Here is a 27,280-nt window from a genome sequence, read left to right as displayed (position 1 = left end):
AGCAGCTCCCGGCACTCCCTGTCCCTCATGGCTGGGATACTGACTGTGTCCTGCAGGACAGAGGAGGAACAATTTTCTTGTTTCAAGCAAGAGAATCTTCACTGACGTTGGGCGTGCATACAGTTCAGCATTTAAAACTAAGTTTACAAGTTAATTTATGGTTGATTTCAAGATACGTATAAAATGAAAATCAAACGTGATGCCTTGCCCAGATGTTGTGAATAAATGAATGTTAACTTCATTTTAAATTGTTGAAGCAGTGATGCTTATACCAGTATTTTGGGGTGCAAGAAGCTACTGACATTACTGGGAGTTATCCTGATTCCTTTTCTAATGCCCATTTAGATTTTAGTTCCCTCTGAATTATCACGATAGAAGTTGTCGTCGTGAATAACTCCGTATCTGCTGTGTAGCACAGGAAGGATTTAAATGCACTTTGCCATTGACAACCGCCCTTTCTCTCCCTTTCTCTTCTCAGAATCCAGTTTTCTGTTGGGAAATGCCCAGATTGTGGACTGGCCCGTAGTTTATAGTAATGACGGTTTTTGTAAACTCTCTGGATATCATCGAGCTGACGTCATGCAGAAGAGTAGCACCTGCAGGTATGCTGACTGTCTGCACTTGTAAAATTACCGTCTGCTGGGAGGAACAATTAGGTTTTGGGAGAAGGGTTGTTGTAAGAAAAGCATTGTTTTGCAGAAATTAAAGTACTGAAACAAACTTTAAATAAATAAAACTAGCAGCTTATCCAGGACGTGGTAAAACACTTAACTATGTACATTCAGTTAAACATATCGTTGACTAACTTCCAGTAAAATTAATGGTTAGTTCCACCTGACAAACTGTTCAAATACTTAAGTCTTTTGCTAAATCTGGGGTAATGTTTAGGATATTTAAAGGATCCTAAAGTAGAAGAAGCTAAATTCAAGATGTTTATATTTTTTAAAATTTTATTTAGAACAAATTTAATATATTTCACCAAATTGGTTTTGAAAGCAAGCCAAGTCTGCCCAGCTTGGAAATTCCTGTCACCTTCTGGTAAGTGCATAAATGCAATGTGCATTGCAGGAATGTTTGGTGGAAAAGCTTTTAAAAAGTTTTAGCAGTGAATGAAGGTGAACTGCAGGTGGTCCCAGAAGAGGGGGTAAATATTGTGAACATTTGTTGTCTCATTTGAAATGTGTCCTGGCTAGTAGCAATACGAATGTGCTCTAGCTAGTGATCCAATAAAGAAAGTGGGGGTTTAGGTGATATATTTCAAAGGATTTTTTTACTAGATTTGTGTTAGTTCTCCTGTTACCCTGCCAGGAGGCAGTGGGCTATTCTATAGCTCATGTTGGTTCCTGTTACTACACACAGAATGCAGTAATGTGCAAACTGCTTCTTTATTCCTAAGAGGGCGATTAAGCTGATGATGTATTTGCTCTGAGCGTTGCAGCTTTATGGCTTTTTCCTTTTGTTGGTGGTCTTTCAGGAGGAGGCAGCTGTGATTTATGGCTAGACACGCATCTGTGCCTTTTCTGCTGCATCCTTTAAAAGGAGATGCTTTGGGGAAAGACTAAATCCCTAATGCGTGTGCACGGGGGTGTGTGTGTGAGCAGAGTAAGCCAGGGACAGAGGCAACAAGGAATGGCAGAGATAGGAGTTTATGTAGATTTTCCCTGTATGTATTCAGGGAGTGACCAACTCCAGGGGACTGGGAGGAGGGGGATGAGTATCTACAGCAATGATTTTTGGGAGATAGATGCTGCCAGACACTGATCATTGACTGATGCTCCAGCTGGCAGGAGCAGGGCAGGCAGTGAGCCTGTCCTTGGACGTCAGTCATCACTTACTCCAGAAAAGCAACACACCCTGATGTGTAGTCACAGCTCTCATCTGCCAGGAAGAGGAGGAAGCCTTGGGGGTCCAGGGTTGCTCTGTGCAGCCAGGTGTCCTCTTACGGGCAATGGAGAAGAGCTGGGCACGTGCTGCTGAAACCAAACATTCATTCACACAGTCACAGCAAGGTTGATACACTCAGCAAGGCTGAAAGAAACGGCGTATTGCAGCCATCCCAGACATACATGTGTGCTTTCCCCTTTGCTCTCTGCTATCCTGTAAATTGAACAGTATATGTTTATTGTAAGCCAGCACTTTTATAGTCTATGAATGATAAAATAATAAAAATACAGAATGGGATTGTAGGAAAATGACGGGGAGGTGGTGGTGGGGAGGGAAGTGAAGGTTTAGCAATACCTGTCTGATAATGATTGCCCTGCACCTCAAATACTGGGGAAACCAAGAGGTTTATTCCATCTGAGTGCTTTTTGTGAATGTCATGGGCTCTAGTCACCATTTGTAAGGACCCTGTTTTGACCATGTACAAGTAGATCATAAAAGTGAATCATACAGATGCCAATCCAAGGAGGAATTATTGTGGGAAATGCAATTGGAAGCGAAGGGTTTTTTATTTCTTTAATCCTCAATCTATATATACAGCTCTGGATTTTGGAGAGGCTTCTCTACACTCAAGGCATGGCTAGTACTTCTTTTGTGTGTGGGTCTTAGCTGATGGAGTTATATATGCAGTGTGATGTTTCCTGCTTCTTAGGAGACATCCCTGTCTTTGCAGATTGCAGGAGAGCTGGAGAGGTGTACAGCAGAGTCTGACATGCAGCTTGTAGTCTCCCAGAGCAATGCCTTTGGAGCTGCTCTCTGCTGAAGAGCTGTGCAGCGTTATGGAACAGAGAATACTCTTGAAGGCCAATGGTGCCTGCTTGGGCTTACTCAGCAGAATGTTATTAGTGTTTTTATTTTCATATCTGGGCTATTATTTATATTATTTTCTGAGTGAGGCTCTCAGTCCAGATTTGATATGTTATGTCCTGGTTATGTTATACATAAAAATTGCTTTATATATAATGTTTGCTTTACTGTTCTATGGCAAGTGCTCTGGGATAGGAGTGCTATTGTGGAGAGCTTTATTGCAGGCTTTGGAAGGATCTGTTTTTACAGCTCTTTTAGTGCCAAAAATCCAACCAAAATAAAATACACAGGTACAAACAACGTAAATCTTTAGCCCCTGATTCAGTGAGTTACTGTTGGTACTGACCATGAGTATAATAAAGGACAATGTATAAATTTTCCAGTATTTGGTCAGTTTGCCCCTACCTGTAGTGCCTTCAAATCAGCTTTCACCCATGATTTCTCCTGGGTAGTCCAGTGAATATTCATTATATTCTTTTTCTGTCTCTCCCACCCCATATCTGACAGTGGGGCTGCTCATATGTCATCATTATATTCAGCATCCCATGATCTTAGCTGATACTGGTCACAGGGAAGGATGGATGAACTAAGGGCACTGAAGGTGCTAGTGATTTTTGTTCCAGCTCCAGCAATTAGTTACTCTTATGACAAGCTGGTAATCCTTTTGATTTTTTACTTTTATCTCATCTTTTCATCAGCAACAATGTGCCCATTGGCAGGAAAATCACTTAGAAATGCCTCAGTCCAAGTGCCAGTCTCCCTAGTCTCACAGGCACTATATAAAAGGCACAGTGTATGTGGGGATCAGGCTATGTGAATATTGCAAGATGGGAATCAGTACGTGCTCTTCCTGGGTCCATATGGCACCTGTAGTTGCATGTGGATCTGGGGCTGATATATAGAATAATTGGTGTAAGTGAGTGGTAAAATGCACAGGATTTTTAGAACTTGTGTGGATTGCTGTGCCAAATGAAAATGAGCTTTTATTTAAGCATCTTAAATAGCAAATGGTCTGTTAGGGAGATGGGGAAATTATCTAAAGTTGTGCCTTTCTCTGAGTATTTCAGCAAGTCCTGTTTCTCTTTGACAAGTCTATTTTCTAGGTAGTAAGATTCCCAGTAGCAGGGTGGTTTTGATATTTATGTCTTGTACAGTTTGCACTGAAGGCACTCGACAAACACTAAATAACAAAACACATGAGGCAGAAAAAGACAGAGTGATTGACTGAAGAAGTAGGAGTCCCTCCATGCATACAAAATAGGACAGACTAAATTAAATTAAACCTGTGATAAGTGGAGATCTTATGTAACTTGTACAGCAAGTGGCTTTGAAGTTTCTTTGGTGCTGTTAAAAATCGCCTTCTGAAAAATGTTTTTATTATTCCATGAGGCTTTAAAGTGTCTCTTTATATGTGTCTCTGGAACGTAGGATTTGAGTATTACAGGCTTACTGCAATAATAAAGTGCCTTTAATTTAAAACATAAAGTTGATTGAGCATATTCAGCAGCACTAACTGGTATTGTCCGCCACTCAGAGTGCTGTGTATGATATGTCATTTTAATACTAATTAATGATGACTTTCTGTGTTATAACCATGTAAAGTCAAACGTTTCAACAAATTCTTGTTGTTTTTTTCTTCAGGCCTAAGAGAAACATTGTTTTAAATCTCAAGAGAACAACAAAAAAAGATAATTCAATTGCACAACAGGCTTTGTGAAAGCGATCAGCTCTTATTTTGTCTTGCAGACAGGAGAGCAATCTGCTTTAACTCATCAGTGCATTCAAAAGGACACAGATTAAAAAAGAATAAAATCAGGCTCTTTTTGTTGTCGTCTCAGGTATAAATGTATAAAAGGTTATCAGCTGTGCTCTAGAAAGCAAGGCAGGTGATTTGACAACGAGCAGTAGGCTGTGTTTTGCATTTCCTACAGCCAGACGTGTGTGTTAATGATCAGCAGTATGTTAATGAGGCCTGGTGCCCTAGTAAAACCATTTCCTGGTGTCAGTCACCATAATGGCATCTCCATCACGCTGCTGTCCCAGAGTTAACGGTTGTGACATGCCATTTACCAGTAGCTCTCCCTGTGTTACCAGTGAAGAAGTGCCTGTAGGTATCATAGGTTTCTACCACTCGATATCATAGTTGCTCTGGTGCCCTGTGTTTGCCTCCATCACCCACGCTGGGCAGCGTCTTATTCTGGAAGCAGCCCCATTGCCTCCCTTGGTTGGCTGAGTAAAGAAAAGACTCACAATCTGGCCTTCATTGAGTATTTTAATGCTTGCCAAGTCACTAACTACTGTGCTGTTTTATTGTTTCTTTCAGAAGAGTAGACATAAAATAAATGTTTATTGAACCTTTGGAGGTCTGTTGATCAATAAAGGAGAAGCTGTACTGATACCACAGAGGCATTGATAGCTCTTCTTTTCCCTTTCATATTCTCAGGGTTATCTGCTCTAGGTTTCAACTGAAGCTCAAACTGTGAACAAAGAAAATGGGGGGGGGGGGAAAGCCTGATCAATTAAAAGTACATTCATCCAAGTGTCTGAAAGCTTTTATTTCATGTTCCATTTTCTTTCAGTTCTGTAATTGGGAATTTGCACAGAGCAGTCTTTGCTTATTTTTAATCCATAGAAGAATGAACATAAAAGCCTGGCTGTTGCCTTACAAAGGCTTTCAAAAGTAAGGGCAGGGGGTTGGGTTTGCTTACACCAGCTGAATGTCTGGCCTAGAAAAGAAAGCAAAGTTGAGATGGTCAAATGGCAAGAAATAGCAGAATTAAAATGACATTTTTATATTCTCAGTCTGGAGAGGGATGAGTCTTCAAAATCATTTTAATGTTTTCCATATTTTCACAGAAATATTAAAGAAATTAAATATACAATAAGGAAAATGAGGGTGAATTTGGTTATGCTTGGTAGTAGCACTAACTTAGCTACACTGAGACAACTCATACTCTTGCTCTCTGTGCTGAATTTTCAGAGATTTACAGTCATCATGTCTTATTAGTTAAATCTATTTAGCAAAAGGATTCTGATTATTATAATGTCCCAGATGTATCTTGGTGAGATTAGATTTGTAGCCATCATTTCTGCCAACAGCCTTTACCTGTAGTAGCTTTCATTCCTCTCCCAGAAGCCTTTTCAAGAGGATTGAACAAAATTTGGGAGGTTTTAGAAATTTTGTTCATTTTTCTCTGTTTTGACAGCAATATTCTCCTGGCCTGCAGCTGTAGCAATAATGGTTTTATAGGCTATGAGCTCTTTTTCTAACCATATATCCTTAAAGATATGTTCAGAAAAGCACTTAAGGAACCATTAGAGTAGATTTATTTGCTGTCATTTACAGTAAAAAGATGATCATGGTTAGTCACTATTGTTGGTTTCCTTTTGACACTAAATATTTAAATGAAGTAGAAATAATAATTAAACTTTGGTAAATGACAGTTAATAGCATCTCCAATGCTTATTTTGTTGAAGGTGACTGTAACGAAGTTGTTGCTTGTGTAAAAACAAAAAAAAAAAAAGAGGAACCTTTTTTCTTTTTCAGTTTTATGTATGGTGAACTGACAGACAAGAAGACCATTGAAAAAGTCAGACAGACTTTCGACAATTATGAGTCTAATTGCTTTGAAATTCTCCTCTACAAGAAAAACAGTATGTATCTATTTGTGTATATTGTTGGAACTCATAAAGCATGTTTAATGTGCATGGTAGACTAAAATAAATTTTTATTTTGACATGTAAAAAATTTGGAGATGAAATGGGTATTTTGGTTGCCACCAGTCAAGAAAAGAACTTTTTTTTTTCAGGACGAGTGTTCAGATTGCCAAGAATAGTAGTTGTTCTCTGCTGTCTCTAGTCTGACTCCTTCTTTCCGAAATATATTTAGTTTTGAAGATTTTCCCTGAAGGGAAACTGACTGGTTTAAGTGAAAAGAAATGTTGAATGAGGTTCTCCCACATCCCTTGGGAAACACGCTGGTGAGAACCCAGACCCTGACTGCTGTGAATGGATGCTCTCAGCAGTGTTGAAATGCCTCTGTGGTGTGTAAATCAAAAAGTCTGAGCTCTGGTGAGAGTACTGAATTTGATACATAACAAAAGGATTAATTGGAAAATAAGGGAATTTTATAACTTAATGAGATGTAGGACTGAGCTCTCTTCCTATTAGTGGTTTTGGGTTTACAGGAGGTTGCCAGAACTAGAGAAGATTTCCCATTTTGTTTTAACCATGAGTCACTCTAGCCCCGGTTTCTGTCCTGACATGTATGTGGGTAGTACAGCTTCCGGCTTAGCCACATTAGAGCCCACACTAAGCAAATCCTGCAGTCGTGTGGCCTCACGCTGTGTTTGTGCAGCAGGGACATCTCTCCCAGGCTGCTGGCTGAAATTACTGCTGTTGTGATGGGGGGTGTTCCTGCTGTTGTCATGGGAGATGAACAGCCTTCTCCTCTGGCACAGGTCACCTTCCCAAGGTAGAAAGCCAAAACTGTCAGGTGAAATGTGCTCCAGAAAAGCTGGTTCCTCTACCCTGAGCAGAACGAACCTAGCTGACTGGGTCTGTGGCTATGTCAAACACGAGCCAGGAGCAGTCTCGATGGAGATGCTTTCCTTGGTTTGGCTTTCATTGCCCAGGATGGGGTGCAGCTCCTGTGGGGCTGGGGTGCTTTCCCCCTGCTTCAACTACCTGGTGATGTGCAGAAACAAACTCTGTAACTCTGGGAGGGTTATAAAGCAGGTTATAAGTTACGGCACCAGGGGCAAGCGGGATGGCTCCTCCAAACCTGCACACCTCAGGGACAGGTAGCTGGGGTTATGTGGGATAAAATCATATGTATTCATCTAACTACTCGTGCATAATCATTAGGATTCCAAGAGAAGGTGGGGTTATTACAATCAGTTCATTATTGTAAGTCCTCTCCTGTTGCGCTTGTGCGTTGCCATCCGGTGGTTGTCCTGGGGGTCTCCAGGGAGGAAGGCCGTATGTCTTCCTCATGGGATACTTTTCACTCTTGGCACAAGGTGCTGGGTTGTCTGGTCCTTACTGGGTTGCACACAGCTGTGGGGCTTAATGAGCAATTAAGTTGCTGCTTCAAACTTATACAAGATAGATAGTTCCTGTTATCTAATCTCCAAGGCCACTCTCTGTTGCTTAGCTGTGCCTTTACATCTGGGGTTTCTCTACTTCACTGGAGCCTAATAGCTGAGGCCATGTTCCTCCCTGGCTGGACTGGGTGCTGGGGTGAGGCTGGAGGCTTCCCCTGCACGTCCTGCCTGAGGGAAGTTAATGGTGTGCCTCAGGAAAGAGCTAACTGTGCCTGACTGCCCAATTCCACTGCAAACTCACGTAAACCTTTCATGACATTGAAGAGAGCATCCTGGATACTTCGTCTTCTTGAAACGCATGTGCACTATGCTTTACTTCCACTTTCCTTTTTTAGACTAAATCTTCCTGTATGTGCACTTAAACAGTAGGAAATATCTTTAGATTTCTCCAGTTCTGCCTGCGTCAAAGCATTTCAGCCAACTCTTTAATTAAAAAGAGAAACGAGCAGCTCTGAAGTCCAGCTGTTTCTGCAGGTGCCTGGGAGCATCCTCTAAATGACCTCTTTTTGATTCCTCAGTATATGAATTTGTCACTTCTCTAAATTTTCTGCTTCTCTGCCTGGTCCCTGTGCAGGTCACCTGGATGTCTCACATTAGGGGAATTTCCTGGGACAGAATCCTGTTTGGTATCTTTGCAGGTGGTGATGCCCAGCATTGCCATGTCCTATGTCTGTGTGATTTCTGAGGAGGATCCCAGTAACCCAGTGCTCTTCCTGAACCTGGGTTCTCTTATTAATTGAGCTGGCAAAAACTGCTCTAGCACAAGGCAGTCCTGAACTAGGTTTGTTTCTATTTTATTTAAGTGTAAAACAGGTGACTTTTCTGTAACAAACAAGCTGATTTTTGTGTTGGGTTTTGGATTGTCTTCTGGCGCTTGATGATGCTTCAGAGACTTAGTGAGCTGCAGTTGCCTTACTGAAATTTTCACCTTTGCCCATACCTCCAAGACTATACTTTCTGTAAGTTAAGCAGGATTACAGAAGGACTTTATGGACCATAAAGTACTCATATTTCTTCTCAGGCTTGAGTCAGTTCCCATTCATAACATATATTGCCAGCTTTCTTCTTCATCACCTGAAGCCCAGAACTTCAACCTCTTGCGAATAGGCTCACCTTTTGGATCCAGTTCAGCAGCTGGTTTGCCCAGGGTTTGAACCAATTTGTCATACTTAGAGCTTTCTGTAAGAAAGCCCTTCAAGAAAATGGCTGCATATCCTCCAGGATGAATATTGGAGCAGATAGAGAAGTAAAGAATAGTTTTCTGTTGGTATGAATATTCTTCTGCAGAATGTAGACAGTTACTCTGTGGAAGGACTTGTGTTTGTCATCTGCAGAGACCCTGCATGGAGTTTGCAGTGTTCTCAGAGCATCCTTCCACCCACATTTTCTAACTTTTTCAGGTCCAGAGGTGCTAAGTGGTTTTGATTATGTATCACAACCTTTTTTTTTTTTTCCTCACCCATCCCTTCATGCTTCCAGAAGAGAGTTTTAGATTTTCAGGTTGCTTTATTATCCTTTTTTCCTTTGGCATAGGGATGATCTTTAAGAGCTACTGTTCTCTGGCATCATCCATCTGACTGCAGACTTCATACACCCCCTTGGCATTTTAACCCAGCTTGCAGGTTTCAGGTTCAGACCTGAAAGCTTGCTACAACTTTCTGCTTTCCTGTGTTCCCTCATAAATAGTCCTCAGCTCTACCCACCCCTTCAGCATCCATATTAGGCATACTTATACATGTATGAGTATATGGTAATACTCAGGAAACCTCTTTACCTCCTTTTGCTCAGATTGCTGCTTGTGCAGCAGTAGCCACCTTGCCTCTGTCTTTGATTTTTATCGGTGCTTGTTGTACAGGTTATTTTTTCTTCTCTACTTTCAGAGCTTTTTAAAAGGTGTTGATGAATTTCCAGGTATGAGTGCAAGTACAGTATTACTCCAGAGAACTGCAGCACACTGTTTTAGAAGTTATTAAAAGAGTCTTTTTTTTCTTGGGTTAGCAACTGGGAACTGAGAGAATCAAGCAATCAGCATGATAGCTTTGAAATTAGCAGAAAAAGCAGTTCCCCATCTCTCCCACTTCTCCAGTTTACTGCTAGTGAGTTACTTGTTTGATCCCAGTTCAGCAATGCTGAATTTTGTTATGAACCCATGTGGATTTTAACCTTCCCCACAGTAGTCCTAGTCCAAATGGATATCTTTGCCCTCTGTGCATCTGTCCTGCAGTTCCTGGCACAGCTCCCAGATGTAGTGCATTAGAGGAGATTTGGGGGGGGGGGGAAGTGATGCCAGTGGGATAACAGTGGGCAAGCAGATTGTCTCAATGTGTCAGCTTTCAGGCTGGCATTTAGGGAGCTCAGGAGAAAAGCCATTATATCAACTGGCTGAAAGCACATCAAATCCCAAAGGTAATTAGTTGGCTGTGAAGGCATTTATAGTGCAGTGTATGTAGGTGCAAGTTTGGGAGGGAGGGGACACAGCCATGGGCATGGAGCTGTGCCAGATGGAAAGCATCTCCGACGTTCACATCCCTGCAGGTGAACAGGATGTTTCAAGGCAAATTGCTTAAAGTCTTTTAGGATTTCACCCCTTGCAGAGCACATCTGCATGTACACAGAGGACTGCCATGTGCGTTTCAGACCGGGAGGAAACAAGCCCAGTTTCAGCTCGTGAGCACCTGCAGGAGCCAAGGATTTACTGAAAGCCACACTAACTACTCCAGCACCATAGGCCTTTTTTTATTTGATAAATGGTAGGGTTTAAAAAATATCTTTTAATTATTTTGAAACCTAAGTAAGAGGTGACTACTTTGGGAGAGTGCTCCACTGGGCAGGACAATGAGGAGGTGGAGGGTATGACTTGAAACACAAAAAGAAAATTGCATCTCCTGATTTGTCCTGATAGGATCTGTAGGGGCTATGTCTGGATTAGCTCAGGTCCTCTTAAGCAAAGGAGTAGCACTGAATTTGGAGCAGTATACTCCATCAGTTTTGGATTTGACAGCTCCATATTATGTGAAGAAGGTGTCAAAGGTACAATCCATCCATTTTTTCTTGCTCTCTTACCTACACTAATTTGTGAGATGTACTGGGAAAAAAACAGGAGCATGAAGGGAAGAATAATACATTTTATTTCAGAATGGAGATTTATAAAGCCTCCTGTCTCTGCTTATTGTCTAAATAGATTAATGAAGCTCTAAAAATGGGAATATGTTGTTTTCCTTTGAGGACATAACATTAAAAGGTCTGGAAGATGTAGAAATACTGAGATATGGTCCTAAACAATGTGTGTGTTATAATAACTTATAATTATGAATTATTCTGTATATGGGCTGGGGAAAGTCCAATGTCACCTTTTTCTCTGCTTCAGGAACCCCAGTTTGGTTCTACATGCAAATTGCACCTATAAGAAATGAGCATGAAAAGGTGGTTTTGTTCCTGTGCACTTTTAAGGATATCACTTTGTTCAAACAACCAATTGAAGATGATTCAACAAAAGGTAAATATGAAATACACTATTATTTTTTTGTAAATGATGCAGATGCTTGAGCTCAGTGCTGTGACAGAGACGTGTTGTGCCTGTGATCTGTGTCTTGAATTCAGGAAATGTTTTGTGAGCTGTCAGAGTTGCAGTGCCACTCTCCTAAATTAATTGCTTAAAAATAAAAAATCACCAGCAGTGGAAATTCCCTAAAAAACATTTTGACACAGTCACAAGTCTTCCCTTCTCTTTGTAATTTCACTAGTTCTTTACTACAGCTGACATTTGCTAAAAATTATGGAGTTTTGAGTCATTTTGATGCTGTGGTGTTTTGGGAGATCTTTCTCCTAAGGGATTGGAATCTTCAGAAAAAAAAAAAAATTCAAATGCTTTGTACTCTTTCTCAGTCTTGGAGATGAAATGTGGAAGAAAGAGGCTGGCTGGGTCCTTCTTGCTGGCCAGCAGTGATGACTGCATGGCAGTGGATGTTGTACTTGTTACGTGACTGCTGCTGGGGGTGGTGTTTGAGATGTGCTGTGCTCTCATCAGCTAACAACCCATGGCCAGACCAAGAGAGACAAGAGAGCTGGTGGGAAAGATGCAGAGGGTCTGGCAGCATCCCCTGCTTTTGTTATGTGTGTCTTGTATCAGGTTCACGTATGTGTTGCTTTGGGTAAAATAACACACACTTACGTAAAGAAGCGCATTTATGCTACAGCATCTGAATCCCATCTTAACTTGGAAGTTGCCTTCTGATGATTAATTCCTTGCTACATTTTTTCTTTTCACGCTTGGAGAAGGCTTGATTTCTCACCAAGGGCCATGTATGCTCTGTGCTGACTTCTTTAGAATAAACTTGGTGTCATCGGAATGCAAACAGGATTTAAAGTAATTTCTTATGATTTAGATAACACTTTGTTTTTGGATAACTGAAAAGTAGATTTGTAAAGGCAGACTTAAAATGAAAAGAAAGGCTTCTCTTTGGGCTAAGAGATTTTTTTTGTTTAAAAAATATTATACATAAAGTTATAAGATCTTGATGTAGGAATACCTTCTTGGCCATCATAAGTGTTACTGCCTCTACAGTTGAATTAGCAACCTGCAAATGTTCCTTTATTTCACTTTCAGCTCCATAATGTGGAATTCTTCTGCCTGGGAATAATCTAAATTTTTAAAGATAAATGCCACTTAATTAAAAGCACTTTAAATGGAGAGGTCTGAAGGCATGGGACTGGCTTCTCGCTGCAGTTTATATAATATGTAGTGGGAGCTGATCAAGGAAGAATCCAGTCTTTGGAAGGAAATTCTTGTAGGATTTCCCATTTGATGCTTTCTGGGAGGACAGAGATGTATCTCACATGGAACCAGCCACCAAACCCCTCTGTTTCACCTCTAGTTTCTGCTGTAGTTACTTTCACTGAACAGTGTGTGGCTGCATCAGGACAGGGAAACATATTGAAGGTGGCTCCCAAATGCTGAAATGATGAATGTTGCCTCTTATTGATTCTCAGCCTGGAAGATTCATACTCTGCTGCCTTCCCTGGGGAGACAAGGATGTGCTCTTGGGAGTGAGCTTTCCCCTGCTCTGTCTTGTGTCTGAGGAGGAGCAGAGTCCCTCTGGCATCCATTGTAGGAACAATATCTGTTCCTATGGGAAAGAGCAATAGCTGTGAAGTGCCTAACTCGTGTACTGCTGCTCTCCAGTGAAGGCTACCATTAGTTAAAATGCCAGGGATTAACTATGAACGTTGCAAAATGTTGTCATCAGCAGCCAGAGAGGTTTGACTGCATGTTTAAAGAGCACTTACTTCTGTCAAAGTCATATTTAAAACAAACCAAAACACAAACCAAAACACTGCAGAAGGCAGTACAGGCACATCTCTCAAGTGCCCTTAAGGCACATGGTTGGGGTCCCAGAAGTTTGCTCAAGGTGCTTTGGTTAGAGCAGTGATTGACATTGATCAATACGTCAAACAAGCTCCACAGTTACAAACCATTGACCCAATTTTTCTTCTGCTTTTGCTAACTTAGAGCTTGTCTTTTATATTCTTCATATTCAAAAATAATATTCAAATATTTGCACCATTTTACTACAAGGATGGGAAACCAGCACTGTTGTGTTACCCTTTGTGTCTCAGCCGGGTGGATCTGTGGGATCCCATGGCACTGGGATCACAGTTGTTTTGCCAGTTAGTGCCATGAGAGATGCATAATTCATTGTCCTTGCAGATAACATTACAATGTGCTTAGAAGCTGTCAGGCCACTTCCTTTTTGAATTATGAGATTGGTAAACATCCATATTACAATTTAGAAAAAAATTTTTAAACTTTTGTAAAATGCATTTCAGTAAAATACTATTGTTAAGTGCTGGGATTTGTCATTGAAAGGACTTTTTTTTTAAAAAGAAGGATTTTTCTTCACAAATTCTGCCAGGACCATGCAATACATAATACATAAGTAACTATGTTGCAGATGAGTTACTGGCTATTACTTATGGGAGCAGTAAATCTGAGATAAAAAATTCAATAGAAATAAAATATTGATGCCATTATGCAATAATCTCTGTGTACCAATATATCCTGCACTGTTTGAAGGTATGTTGCTTTGTTGTGAAGCTCTAGTGTATCCTGTTCCTAGGAGGTACAAGGATTTGGTATTTCAATCATACCATGGGTGTACCTATGCTGCAGGATGTCTGTGTGTCCTGGCTCCTGGAAATAAACGGTTGGGTTTGCCAGATCTGCTGGCGGGGGCTGTGACGTGGTCAGCATCTCCTGTAGGTCTTGCAAAGGAGCAGCAGTTTTGGGGGATAGGGGACAGTTGCCCCAGTGCTGAGGAAGCAGAGCTGCTCAGAAGTATCAAGGAGTTCATCATCTTTGTGAAATCAGGACATAGAAATAAAAAAAAAAACCAAACAGTTGTCTTACTGCAAAGCACATTGCAAGGAGTGGTGTGTGGTTGTTTTTTTGTTTGTTTGTTTTTTGTTTGTTTGTTTGTTTTTTAGATGTTTCCAATACTGTAAAAAATGTCCTTGTTTACAGGCTCAGTACAAACACTGCAGCTGACATGACGGGGACTGGAGGGAGCAATGGGAGTGGGAGAGGTCTGGGGCACTGCAGCAGATGGTGTGTATGTGTCTCTGCTTACCTGGGGGCTCACCCTTTGCTGTGTGTTAGTGCTGCCAGGAGGGAGGAGGAAGGAAAGAGGAGGAGGAGTGGACTTTGCTTGCAGGAGGGAACTAAAGTAATGAAATATTTTTCCAGTTTATGCAGGAAATGGTGAGTTTGTTGCAGTCGAGAAATGTGTTGAAGCTTACTGGACTGAAAGCAAGACTGGAGAAAAGGGATATTTAAAAGCTGCCTTTCTCTGACAAAATATAGTGGCAAAGACCAAACCCCTTGTTTTCTGAGAGGGTACAGGCAGCTTGACACTGAAGATATGACTGACTTGTTTTCTTGTTACCTGTTCTGGTATCTGTTATTGCTGGGCGATGTGTGGGAGACCTATGATTTATAGCAATGTAACAGTGACCGAAAAGTACTGTTGTATCCTTGTAAATGGAAAATTACTTTGAGTGTCTAACCGTGCTCAAGTGTAAAAAATCCCCCAAGCCTCTCAGGTAGAAGCAGTGAAGATGATAACAGAAGGAAACATCAGCCACATGACTGATGTATTCAATCCTGGGTGAAGATGCCACTGGCAGTTCTGCAGGTCTGGAGTGCAGAGAGAGCATTCTCCACAACTTGCTTTGTGGTTTTCAGTGCCCCAGCTCCTGTGTTGGTGATGGGATGAACTGGGAATGGTGGCAGTGTGGAAGAAGAGGCGTGAAAATCAGTGATGGGGCAGGAGATGATGGCTGCACTTTGTGGTTGCTGGGCCAATGCCTTATTTTCTGGTGGAGGTGCTATGCTATCTTTCTCTCAGCTCTTTATTTCCTTGCCATGCTCCTCTTTGGTGATTTGTCTGACCTGGATTCATTACCAAGCAATAGGTCCTACCTGAGGTGGTGGAGGGCCAGATCTCCAGGCATCCTAGCTGAATGTCTTACACAGCAGAGGTGGAAGGCCATTACAAGCATATGAAAGATTATATTATTTTTTTTTTTCAGAGAATAGAACCCAAAGAATTTTATTTTTTTTAATGTTTTTATCATTGTAGGGTCACAGTTGGGTGCTTTTATCAGCATGCTGTGCTTTTATTCTTTCTTTACCCAATGGTCTTTTAAAAACATCTGAAGACTATCAATCCCTTCAAAGACACACAGTGGTAATAATCTTATGTTTATTTGACAGGAAAAAAATGAAGCCATTTTTCAGGGCCCTAACTATTAGAAGGGCAGATGGGGCCACTTAAAATGTTAACACCATTTGGAGCCAGGAGTGCTGTAGATTATATTGAACTGAAAGTTTAAGGGTAGAAGAAAGAGTGGCATTTTTTGGCTAACAGTGGAGTTTCACCTAGTTGTGCAATGGCTTTATTCCCTTTATTATCACCAGCAAGGAAAAAATGTGGCCCCTAGGTAAACTTGGAAGTGTGTTCAGCTGGGATTCTCACTGGACATCTTGAGTCTCTTTTGAGTGCAATATCAGGCTTGTCACCTGCTGGAGGTGATTAGGAAGTCTTGGTAAATACTGGTGGGATGCTGAATCAGGATAGAGAGGTGTGTTGACGAGGCCCCCACATCTCAGGACCATGTGCTGTTAACAGATGGAATCAGGAGATGGCACAGCAGTATCCTGAAGCCGACTTTTTTTTTTTTTTTCCATTTGATAAGAGCCAGACTTTGATAATCAAGACTGTCTGGGACAATGCTGTAATACTTGCAGTGATATAACTCTTTATGGTTATGTAACTCTATATAATGATACAACTCTATCTTGAAGTGTGACAGGGCTATAAAAAGTGTAGTAGTTGCAGAAATACACACTTATGCTTGCTAATCCTTGCTAAGCCTATAATTCTGATCCTTTTTTATCTTTAATAACTGCAAGTTATTAAGCATATATAACTAGTTGCACATGGGAACTTTTTTTTCCTTGAGGGGGTATCAATCCTGGTGATAATAGAAGAAGTGGGTGGAGGGTTTAGAGCATAAAAATGAGGTTTCTACCTTGAGCTGAAGCACAGTGTACCCTGTTGAATACCTCACCTTGACAGTAATCCATAACAGTAATTTAATAGGTCACAATTTGGATTTCATTACCATGTTTTTCTTACACTTTTCCATGCATGTAATAACAAGGGTCTTGATGTTAGAGACCCACTTGTTCTGGTGCTGTTTCCTATTACTCTGATCTGTAGTGTTTCACCTCCCAGTGCCTTCAGGCAGCAAGGAGATCATCACTCCATTCTCCCCTGAGTCTAGAGTGCAGCATCCAGGGATACCTGGGCCTTGAGAAAGAGCATTGTGGGGTTGACAGGAGAAGTGGTCATTTGCTAGGACACCAGGTGAGCTTCTAGTGTCAAAAATTGACAACTCAGAGGAATGATGCTAGGATATAGTCTCTTGGTATTTGAAACCATCCATTTTGGATGAGCAAAGCTTGCTAGTAATCAGGGAGACATTCTGAGGTTGCTTTGCTCCTGTTCCTGCAGGAGAAGCGTCCCTATTATTGTCTTCAGTGCCACTTTCAGCAGAAGCTGCAGAGGCTGAACTGTCATGAAGAGGTGGTTGGTTCCTCACTCCCAGGGGTGATGCTCTGAGGCCTTATTTCTCCCCCTTGCCTCTGCCTCACCTTGCTTTAGTGGTATCTGAGACCCACCATGATTAAGAGAGAACTTCCATATCCAGGGCTGTTTAGTTTCCTTTACACAGACCAAGTACTTTTATGACTCTGGTATTGCATTTTGAGGCCTTTGTGAGCTCCATCAGGAACCCACAATGCATGTTAACTGTCTGCACATTTCTAGAAGTTTAATGTGCTATGGAAAAGAAATCCCATTGAAATAAAATCTAACCCTGTGAGAGACTGAATTAGCCTGGAAATTGATCTTTCAAGCAGTAATTGTTTGTAGATGGCTACCATTTCTACCTGAACACTCATAAGCCATATATGAAATAAGTATAAATAAAGAGTTTAAAAGCCTTATCTGTGTATCACAGAGCATTACATTTCACTAAGCTACTCTGCGGAACCCATGAACTTCTGTGTAATTAAACCATCCCTTCCAGACAAACAGCCAGTATTGATTTACAAGTCTGAGGAGTCTGAAGATCCACCACATTAATTCATATTTTTGGTGCTTTTTCATTGCACTTTTGGCTTGAAAAAAGTGTCATATTTAAATTAACCTGGCTTCAGCTGCTTTCAATGGCATCTTATTTGTTTTTTCCACTGTATGAAAAAAAGTCTCGTTAAGGCACTTAGAGATATATTCAAGTCATCACTCCACTTTTTTTTGATTAAGTAAATGAGTTGATCTCCTTTAAAGCTCTGTGTAGCCTGAATTTAAAGATCTTGGTAATGGCAGATACATAAACATTTTAGTTGACTTTAATCCAGCTCATTGGCAGCAGTAGGGATGATGCTGTGGTGGTGGCATGGATTTCAGCCTCCCAGGTCCTCTGATCTTCCTGTCGTCTGGGCACTTTATCAGTCATTTTATGACTTTCAAACCATAGAGAAAGGCACTCAACAGAAGGAGACCTGTCTACTGTGGTCCAGAAGACTCCCAGTAATATTTTTTTTGACTGTTTTCCACTATTTACCACTACTCCTTGTTTGATATTTGCCAGGTAGCAAGTTCTTCATCCATTTAACTTGTGATGTACTGAACTGTGCAGCCTCAGTATTTTGTCAAGAGTGTCAGTTCAGTGAAGATTACTGAAAAAGAGGATTTGGCCAACATGTGGCTCTTAGGTGATACAAATGCAGCATGAGGATGAAGAGATGTTATGTGATGAGCACTGTGGCTGTGCTGGTTTGGCAGCTGTTGGGTCCTTGGCTGTAGGTGGGAGCAAGCCAGAGGCAGTTGCAGAGGTTGTCATCAAGTCCATCATGCTGGTCCACATTGGTGCCCAGCCCCAGCAAGGGAGCACTGATGCAGGGAGCTGCAGTGGCTCGTGCCTCTCCAGTGTGCATCATCCATATGCTGTGGCTGGCTGTTGTGCTTGGCTTAGTTTGGTCTGTCAAGGCTCTTGGCCATCTTCCTGAACAAAATTTATATCCTTATTGAATAATGGAATTAACATTGTGGGGCATTTAATATCATGCTGTATTGAAAACCATTCATTGTGTTCCTTTCTTCTTCTTTTTTTTGTTAAACATATTGAAACTCAGATCATCTTTTCTTTCATTTTGCCTGGCTCTGAGATCAAGCTGAGCAACCCGTAATTACTTGGGTCAGGCTGTTTGCCCTTTGTGCATATGGCTACAGAAAGCCTTTTGGTCATACTCTGGGAGTTCTTTGAAAACTTCATTGTTACTATAATAAATCTAGCCAGAGAAGGACTTTTCCCATATGTCTTTAGCTCTCCATGTCCATTCGCATAAGCCATAATTTCTCACTGACATACTTGTCCTCTCTTTCTTCCCATCCCTCTGTGCTTTATTATATTCAGCTTTTTATTTTCGAGCAGCTGCCTTCTTTTTGACTCTGAGCCTTTGGTTGTTATAGCCCTTATTCCTTGAATGGTACCATTGAATGGCATCATTTTGCTATCTGACAAACTCCTTACAGCCATTTGACTGACATTTACAATACCTGGTCTTTTTTTTTCTTTTTCTACCCCAAAATTTGCTTTTGTTTTTACATACTTGAAGGAAATAAGTCCTTGTTGGCCCTGTGTGTGTATAAAGTTTAGCTTTTGTTGCAGAAGCATGAAATTTAAGAAGTTTTGCACTGTAAATTTACAACTATGTCAGATTTATATTTAAAAATGCAGTCTATACCAAATGTAGTGCAGTGATGCATAAATCTTAGCACTTTTCATCAATAGATCTCAAAATGGCTTTCAGAGTCGGTCATTAGCATTATTTTCAATTTAAAGAGAAGAAGCTGAAGCTCAGAGAGGTAAAGTGATATGGCCAAGATTACCCAGTGATTCTTCATCCTTTTTGAGCTTCCAGTGGGTGGATGATAACTGCGAATACAACACTGAGCAAGAACAGAGGTCAGGTGTAAAAATTATCCCAGGAGTGCAGTGCATTATCAGACAGTGGAATGCACAAACTTACAAATTGGGAATTTTATCCTAATATTTTGAATTAGATTTGAGTAGACTCTGTGGTTCTTCAGTTTGTAAATTGTTTTACTGCATCATGGGAGTGATTGAGCTTTGTTTGACTGGTACTCTATTTATTCAGAAATGCTATTAATCCCTCTCTCTCAAAAACCAGGATGATTAAGTTTTGTGAAGAGACAATGAGCTCTTTGAGCTATACTTTACCTTCAATAGACCAAGCAGCCAGCCATTGCAAAGATCTTCCTGTCTGAACATTTAGAAATAGTTGGGATTTGTAGATGGTGACTATTGATGCAAAAAGATGATCCATGTTATCAACTGAATTCCAAATTGCCTATTTCTGAGTAATGCTAGCTTTTTGCTTTTGTGGATAAGTCATAGAGTATATATTATTTAAGCATTCTGTATGTTAACTGTTTTATGCTCCACAGGAAGAGAACAACAACCTTTCCATGGTCTGGAGGTGTTGCTCACACTCTCCTTCAGACAGGAATCAACACAAGCGTTACTCTAATTACCCTTTGTGGTCCTTCTTAACACAGATTGCCATTCTTAACCTAAGTGTTTTCACTGCAGTCTAAAGTATTGGATAGTTCCCTGTTAAACTGATTTAAAAGCCTTCATTATTTCCCATCCTTTTAAGACCAGACAAACCTTGACAAAAAGGTTAATTGTAGCCCAGTAGAGCTACATTAATGTTTTATTGGGGGGAACTAGTCATGTGTGGATTTTTCAGAGAAAGTGCACTATAAAGAACGTTAACATCTTGCCTTGAGATTCTTAAACTCTTCATAAACTGTGATGTATGATTTTAGCTTTAAAATAACAGAGTATAGCTTATGAATTAGAGATTTTTTTTTTTTTTTTTTCCAATGTGGCTGCTAGCTAGGTGGCTAAATCTGTATTTCAACCTGTACACAAATCTAGTCAGATTGCAATTTTTCATCTCTAATATTTTATGAGGAGTATTTGAAGGGTTTTCTGACTTGCAGATACTTACATTTGAAGATACTTGCTGTTGTCTTTGAAGGCAATGGGTAGGCTTATTGACTGCTGAGGTTTCTACAAGGAAGGTGGCTTAAACACCAAGGGAGCAGAAGAGCCCAAATCTTTTTTGCTCGCTAACCTGGGCAGGAACTTCTTGGTGAAGGGAACTGTCCAGGTTTGACCCAGCCCCTTGGCTGGAGGTCTGTGTGTGGTGGGTACCAGGACTTGCTCCTTGGTGCATGTAGGAGCACCATCAGGAGGCTCACAGTTTTAGGTGGAGTCTCATGAATTCTCTGTCTCCTTTGTGAGCTCAGGAGGAATCAGAAGGATTCAGGTTGCCATTAGGAAACAGTGATTCTATCTGATGACTTCCAGCATCACTTCTGCCAGGAGAAGCCTCCCTTGCTGCACTTTCTTTGGACAGCTTTTGCTCTAGTCCTTTTTATACTCTGTCATCCACCACATCAACATCTTTGATCTGAATGACGTTTCTCCTTAGAGAAGGCAGCAGAGAAGAAAAACTAGTGTTTGAGATGGATGAAAGGGTTTGTGTACTGGGTCGACCTGCAGGGTGCATTAATGGGAAGACTGGTGACCAGAAGGGCAAGGAGAGAAGTCCCTATGGCAGTGCAAGAGTGTGTGTGGTTTGCAGAAAGTCCCTGAACACAGAGTAAGCGGCGAGTGGGGCGGTGGAATGGGGCTGTTAGGAGAGCAGCTGCTGCAGAGCTGTTCCCATCCCAACTGTCCAGTACAAAACACAATGATTGATTCAGGCTCACAGGAGGAAAGATGTGTGGGCACAATAATACCCTGGTTGGTTGAGGAGCTGATGGGAAGATTTATGCTATAGGGAGGTGAGTGAGAGATGGGATGCAAGATAGGTTGGACTTTCTGACGATGGAATGATGATAGAATCAAATTCTAAGCTGGAAATACCATTTGTCCCTTAGACACCATATAATTTCTATAGTGGTGTATGAATCTGGGGTTGAGTGAGCATCATAGACCCATCTGGAAAGCTTTTTCCCCTCTGAGGAGGCATTGAGGCGCTCTGTCTGCTCCGTTTGACTACTGTCTACCTCCCTTCCGTGCTCCTGCAATCCCTCAGGCATCCTGGCACAACATTAACAGCTGCAGCTCATGTGGTAGTGCCTAAGGTTTGAAACGAATACTGATTTGTTTTTTAAAATTAATTTCTTACTCCCGTTTTTTCCTCTTGGCTCAGCCATTGTGTGAAATATGCCACCAAGTCATCCCCACCTCAGTTAGCCCCACAGTCAGTTTGCCAGTCTGAATTGGAGCAAGAGACATGGAGAATAGCTTGTGGATGTACCATATTTGATTGTGACTAAAATGCATGGAGGAAGAGGAAAGATGGGTGTGTGGAAGGACACCATTACAGCTGGGCCAAGGCAGAGACCAGTTCAGTTCATGTCAATAAGCATGCCTGCCTTCTTCATGTCCTATTTTTGTACCTGTATGGAGTTGTTAAACCTGCATCTGTAATTTATTGAGAATGCAGCAATTTTAATTTGAGTAATGGACAGGGACCAGGAAATATTTTGCTAGCTTATGTTTAAGAACTGACCCTTCTTTTGGGTCATGAGAATGAATGCAGATCATGAGGGTTTTTTAAAACAAGGGTACAAATTCTTCTGTTTTTGTCCCTGAATCAGAAAATATTAAAGAGAACCAGGGGAAACAATTATTTTATGTGTATGTTATACCAGAAATTTCTGTTTGAGGTAGTTAACATCATCCTCTGAAGTACCCAGTTTAAGCTGTAAAGCGAAGCAGCTGCTGGCCTGATCTGGTGTGTGATCTGATGATGTTGCCTTTGTTCCTAAGAATTTGAGTGCAATGGTGCAAGTTCAGGGTATTATTTTTCAAGTGGTACTGTGGAAGAGACGCAATCCAGTAGAGCTGAAGAGAGAATCAGAAGTGTTGCTTTTTCTCACAAGTATGTTTTTTTTTCCCCTCTTGCACCTGCTATTTGTGCCTCTCCTTCACTCCTTCCAGATTGAAAATATCTGCAAGAACAGCCGGTCACTAATACATTGGATAAAATTATCATTCTTTTCAAGTCTCTGTCTATAGAGGAAAAGAAAGGAGAGAATTGTTTGAAGAAACATTGACAGCAGTAGGCAGCTATGCAAATTTTGCCTGGTCTATTTAAACATACACATCGGTTTTAAATATAATTCTGAATTTATCTAGTCTACAACAAGGTCAAGAAACAGAGAAATGTACCCTGGACAGATATTTCAGACACGAGGCAGCCTGTATACATTTGCACCTTCCCACTCATACCCCAGCATCTTGCAGTTGCTATGTTTTTAATTCTCTTGGGTTGTAAATAGGAAACAAAAGAACTTGGTACTTTTTCACGCTATTGCAGATGGATAGATTGGAGCAGGTAGAAAAATGCAAAAAAGTAATGTATTTCCAGTGTCCAGAATTATGGACTTCACAGGGCTGAAAGAAATATGAGCTCTCTAAATGGGTCTGGAAGGGGTTTTGCAAAAAGTCTGCTTTGGTCTTGGTAGAGAAAGGGCACGATGAAATGGTTTGTCCTGTGAAAAGAAGAGGTCAGAGCAGATGAGCAGAGCGGTAGCCCTGAATGCTGAAATATGTGGCTTCTTTCACATGATGTTGATGATCTCACCAAGGTGGAAAGAGAGTATTTGAAAAAGTCATAGTTCTTTTTCTTTTTAGTTTTACAGCACAAGGATTCCTGCTGTTTGGTATGTGCCTTACTCCTCCTGCTCCTTGGGGTACACCTTCCCAAACTTTCCCAGGCTTTCTTTAACTGTGGTTAATGCAAAAGAGATGTTTTTCTTACCTAAGACAATGACAAGGGGTTTCTTACCATTTTTGCTTTTATAAGAGGAGAGGCATTTTGAAACCTCATGTTTTTGGGGAGTGGAGTCTCTAAGCCTATGAAGCACCATGGGAAAGGATTTCTAGAGAGTGCGTGAAGCCGTCTCCTATTATTGCCAGCCCATGACTCTTCTCTTGTACCTGCCCAGGGTTTGGAGGTGGGTGACCATCTTCCCAGAGGAGAGTTGCTCTTATTCTCTGCTTCTTGCAGCGTGGTTGCAGAATGCCAAAAGCAATTGGCTGGATGCTCTATGGCCTCCAGCAATTATGAGAAATGTTGGAGCAGAGCTGTCACAATGCTGTTACCATGCTCACTTGCTCTTTGAAATGACTGTCTGAGAAAGATAAAGAACAGTTCTGACTTCTGTCTTAAAGCTGTCTCCTTGCCACAGTTTCGTAGAAAATTAGAAAAAAGAAAAGCACAAGAATTTTTTTTCTAGAAATGAATAGTTCATGCTTGGATCACTGTAGTTTCTCTTGACCTTATTTAATACAGAAAGTGCATGTTCCTAATTGAATATCCCTGTAAGCTGAAGAAGCAGGAGGCAAATCTGAAGTTGGCTTTTAAGGTTTAGATTTAAAAAGTTAATAAAATACTTCTATTTTTTACCTTTTCTCAGTGCATTTTTATGTCAGGTTTTGAGGTCATATATAAATAGTCAGACACAAATGGTTTGTGCAATGCTGGTGATGTATCATGATATTTAGATCTGTTCTGATCACTAAATCATCAACAATGGGTTTACATTTGTGTGAATGTGACATATGCATAGTAAATTGCAAAGCCAAACTGTAAAATATCTTTTTCATGAAGTTTTATTGTTTTCTTGTCTGTTCTCTGCTCTTCATTTTATCTACCCCAGGGCTTCATTTAACTTTTCAAGTCCCTGATTCCTATCAGAAAACAGGCATTTAAAAATAAACCTAGCTGACATGGAAATGTTGTGTTTCCTTTCTCAGATGTGACATTTCCCCCAGTTTTCGCATACTCAACATTCAAGTTAAATGAAAGTAAAACCTTCTTCTGAGCCTGTTTTCTGTCCATAGCTCATTTGATATTTTATACACACTTCCATAGTAAAATACCAGGTTATACGTGGCTGGATGGGATGTTGAACATCTCCTTCGGTGCTCTTGTGGAAGCATTTCCCACAGATATTTGGATTTTCAATTTTCTTGCCTAACACTGAGGTGCCACACTGCTTAAACCCCTGTCATTTTCCTTGCTACTGCCCAGCTACCTCGTCCATTGCTGTATCCGCGCCAGCTGTCACGTTTGGGCATGTTTCCACTGGGAATGGCTTGATGACACGTTCCTGCTTGTCAGTAACAAACTAATTGTTTCTTTCTGAATGTTGCAGAAAAAATCCCCCAGGGATGGCCCAGTGTGTGGATCTTGAGCTACCATTAAGGGAGCTGTTTATCATTAGTTTAACAGCAAATGTTTTTTTGTTTTTCTGTTGGCATTTTTTTTTTTTTTTTTTTTTAAATTTTTTTCCCTGAGGTCTAGTTGAGGCAAGAAACAGTAAAGACTTAAGGATCAGACTTTTGGGGCTGCTCCAGTGGCCCTGAATCAGCAGGAGCCTTTGTGTAGCTGGGGAGGATTTTCCTTCAGCAGGTTTTGCAGACTTGGGGAGACTTTGCATTAACTCCTGTGGCTTAGAATTAGATTTCAGCAGCAGAGTAACTCCCCAGAACGCTGAAAGCACAATGTGATCCCTCTAACCCAATGTCTCTAAAAGGCAGAAGAAAGAACAAGGCAGAGCATTCCGATTTCACTCAGATTTATGCATGGTTGCCTTGAAGCAGCGTTATTTTTTCCTCCTTTGCCAGGTCTTTAGGCCTGGAGTGTGAATCTGTTCTGTGCAGGAATTTAGAGAAAATATTCGAGTCTGAGACCGGGTCTGGGTGAACACAAAGGAGATTTACTAGCGATCAATGGGGCCCGGGCGCTTCTGACAAGATTTCCTTCTTCCCGGCAGGCTGGACGAAGTTTGCGCGGCTGACGCGGGCCCTGACGAACAGCCGGAGCGTCCTGCAGCAGCTGACGCCCATGAACAAGGCCGAGGTGGTGCACAAACACTCCCGCCTAGCCGAGGTAAGTGGGACAGACACCTGCCCCCTCCCTGTGTCAGGCAGGAAGAGCTGGTTGGGGGGGAAAACCCTGATGCCTGTGTATAAATAATATTTTTAGAGGAAAACACTTCCCAACTCTGCTTTTTTTCAACCTCTCCTCTGCCCATCCTAAAGCACTCTGTGCCAAGCCCACGTTTCTGGGACAGGCCATGCTCTTTCAGTTGTGAAGACAGTCTCTGGTATTCACTTTTACTTACATGGCGCTATTTCTGTGCGTCTAATCCTCAGTTTGCTGGTTGTTGCTTAACTTTGGGTGCGCAGTGTGCTCCTGTACGTGCCAACTCCCAACAACATGGAACCAGACTTGGTGTCCTTGAGCCCTGTGGGTAGTCGCTTACTCTCCCAGGGAAATGGGATTGTGTGAGGAACCTCTTTGGAAGTATCCCTTTCAGGGTCCCTGGGCTTGTACAGGCACACTAGCTACATAAATACCTTAATCTCGACTTATTTGCCAAATCATTCCTGCAGTATTTTGCTCATCCTTTTTTTCTTCAGAACTGATGAAATGAACTCTTTGGCAGGTTGCAAACATCTCCTTAACAGTACAGATGGTGCAACAAGTGAATGCCTTCAGGTTAACTGATGAAACAGAGGTACTGCTTTCATCTTCATGTCCATTAGTGATGAAAAATATATGGGTCAAAAATACTTGGTTGAAATATATGGGCTACTGAAAATGACAGCCCTAGCCACCCTATGCCAGAAAATTTGTCCTGGGATCAGTGCTAAAAACTGGTAGCAGCTTTAAATGTTGGGGGGTTTTTTTGTTCACTTTATGATTTTAGTGGACTAAATAATAGTGGACTGATAAAATCTCAAATTAAAATCAGAATGGAAACACACGTTTTCCAGGTATTTGCACTGGGATGTTTTTCCTTGAATTGTCCCATACCAATAGCTTGTATGACTGCTCAGTTGCTCTCACATCTTGCTTTTCTAATTCATGAGTCTAGAGAAGGGAAGACTGGAGAAGATATGGTAACAATACTCACATAAGTCTAAAGCAGTTACATAGGATGAGTGAGGAAATTTTTCACCAGAACCACTGTAGCTAGTGAAAAAGTAATGACATGCAGTCACAGCAATGAAAGATTTAGATCAGGCAGTAGGAAAATCTCAGGTAAGGGAGAAGGCTGTACCTAGGAATAGGTGAAAGTTGTACTAGGGAATAGGTTGCTTGGATGGTATGCAGTCTCCTCTCTTACAAGTCATTTCGAGCTGCAGAGAGCTTTGTAGGCAAACTGCTGTGAGGAATACAAACTGAGTGGAGGTATGCCATCTTCATACAGGCCCCATTTTCCATACTTCTGGGTCTGAGGAGAAATGTGATAATTACAGTTCATCCCTTGCAGAGTGTACTGCCCACCTTTATCAGGCATAGCAGTTATCAGCTATTTTCCATGATTCTATGATTCTGCGATTTTCATTGCTTGTATACAAGAATAATTCAGAGTCTGTGATGAATACAGCTGACTAACAAGATATTGTGTATTCTTTAGTGGTTTAAAATTAAAAATTCATGCAGGATGAAAGAAATAATCATTATAGTTCAGTGGTCTCCACAGCCACTTGCCACCCACTCACCATGTCAAACTTAGCATGATAGTATGTTAAGAATAATAATTATGCTTTTACAGTATCATGGGAGCTCCTAAGCACTCCACCACCAGAGGCACAGGGAACTATCAAGCATATGTTCATCGCATTTGACTTGAGCCCTAAGTAGCTTATTATTCCAGCTGTAATGAGACTGTATCCAG

The 27,280-nt window shown here is 41.2% G+C and overlaps 1 protein-coding gene across 1 annotated transcript in view; it reads left to right on the top strand.

The window, feature by feature from the left end:
• Window positions 1-480: 480 nt before the first annotated feature.
• LOC103772244 (potassium voltage-gated channel subfamily H member 5) overlaps window positions 481-27,280 on the top strand; it is a 44,792-nt gene continuing 17,992 nt past the window's right edge. Inside the window, exons 1-4 of the mRNA XM_008939571.1 lie at window positions 481-602; window positions 6,296-6,402; window positions 11,221-11,349; window positions 25,367-25,482. Of these exons, the coding sequence (XP_008937819.1) occupies window positions 580-602; window positions 6,296-6,402; window positions 11,221-11,349; window positions 25,367-25,482 (375 nt within the window). The 5' untranslated portion in view covers window positions 481-579. The remainder of the gene's footprint in view (window positions 603-6,295; window positions 6,403-11,220; window positions 11,350-25,366; window positions 25,483-27,280) is intronic.

Source organism: Merops nubicus, unplaced genomic scaffold (assembly GCF_000691845.1).
Source record: "Merops nubicus isolate BGI_N331 unplaced genomic scaffold, ASM69184v1 scaffold9244, whole genome shotgun sequence".
Taxonomy (NCBI): Eukaryota; Metazoa; Chordata; class Aves; order Coraciiformes; family Meropidae; genus Merops; species Merops nubicus.
The sequence above is the reverse complement of the archived record's forward strand: the minus strand, read 5'-3'. Positions and strand labels throughout refer to the sequence as shown.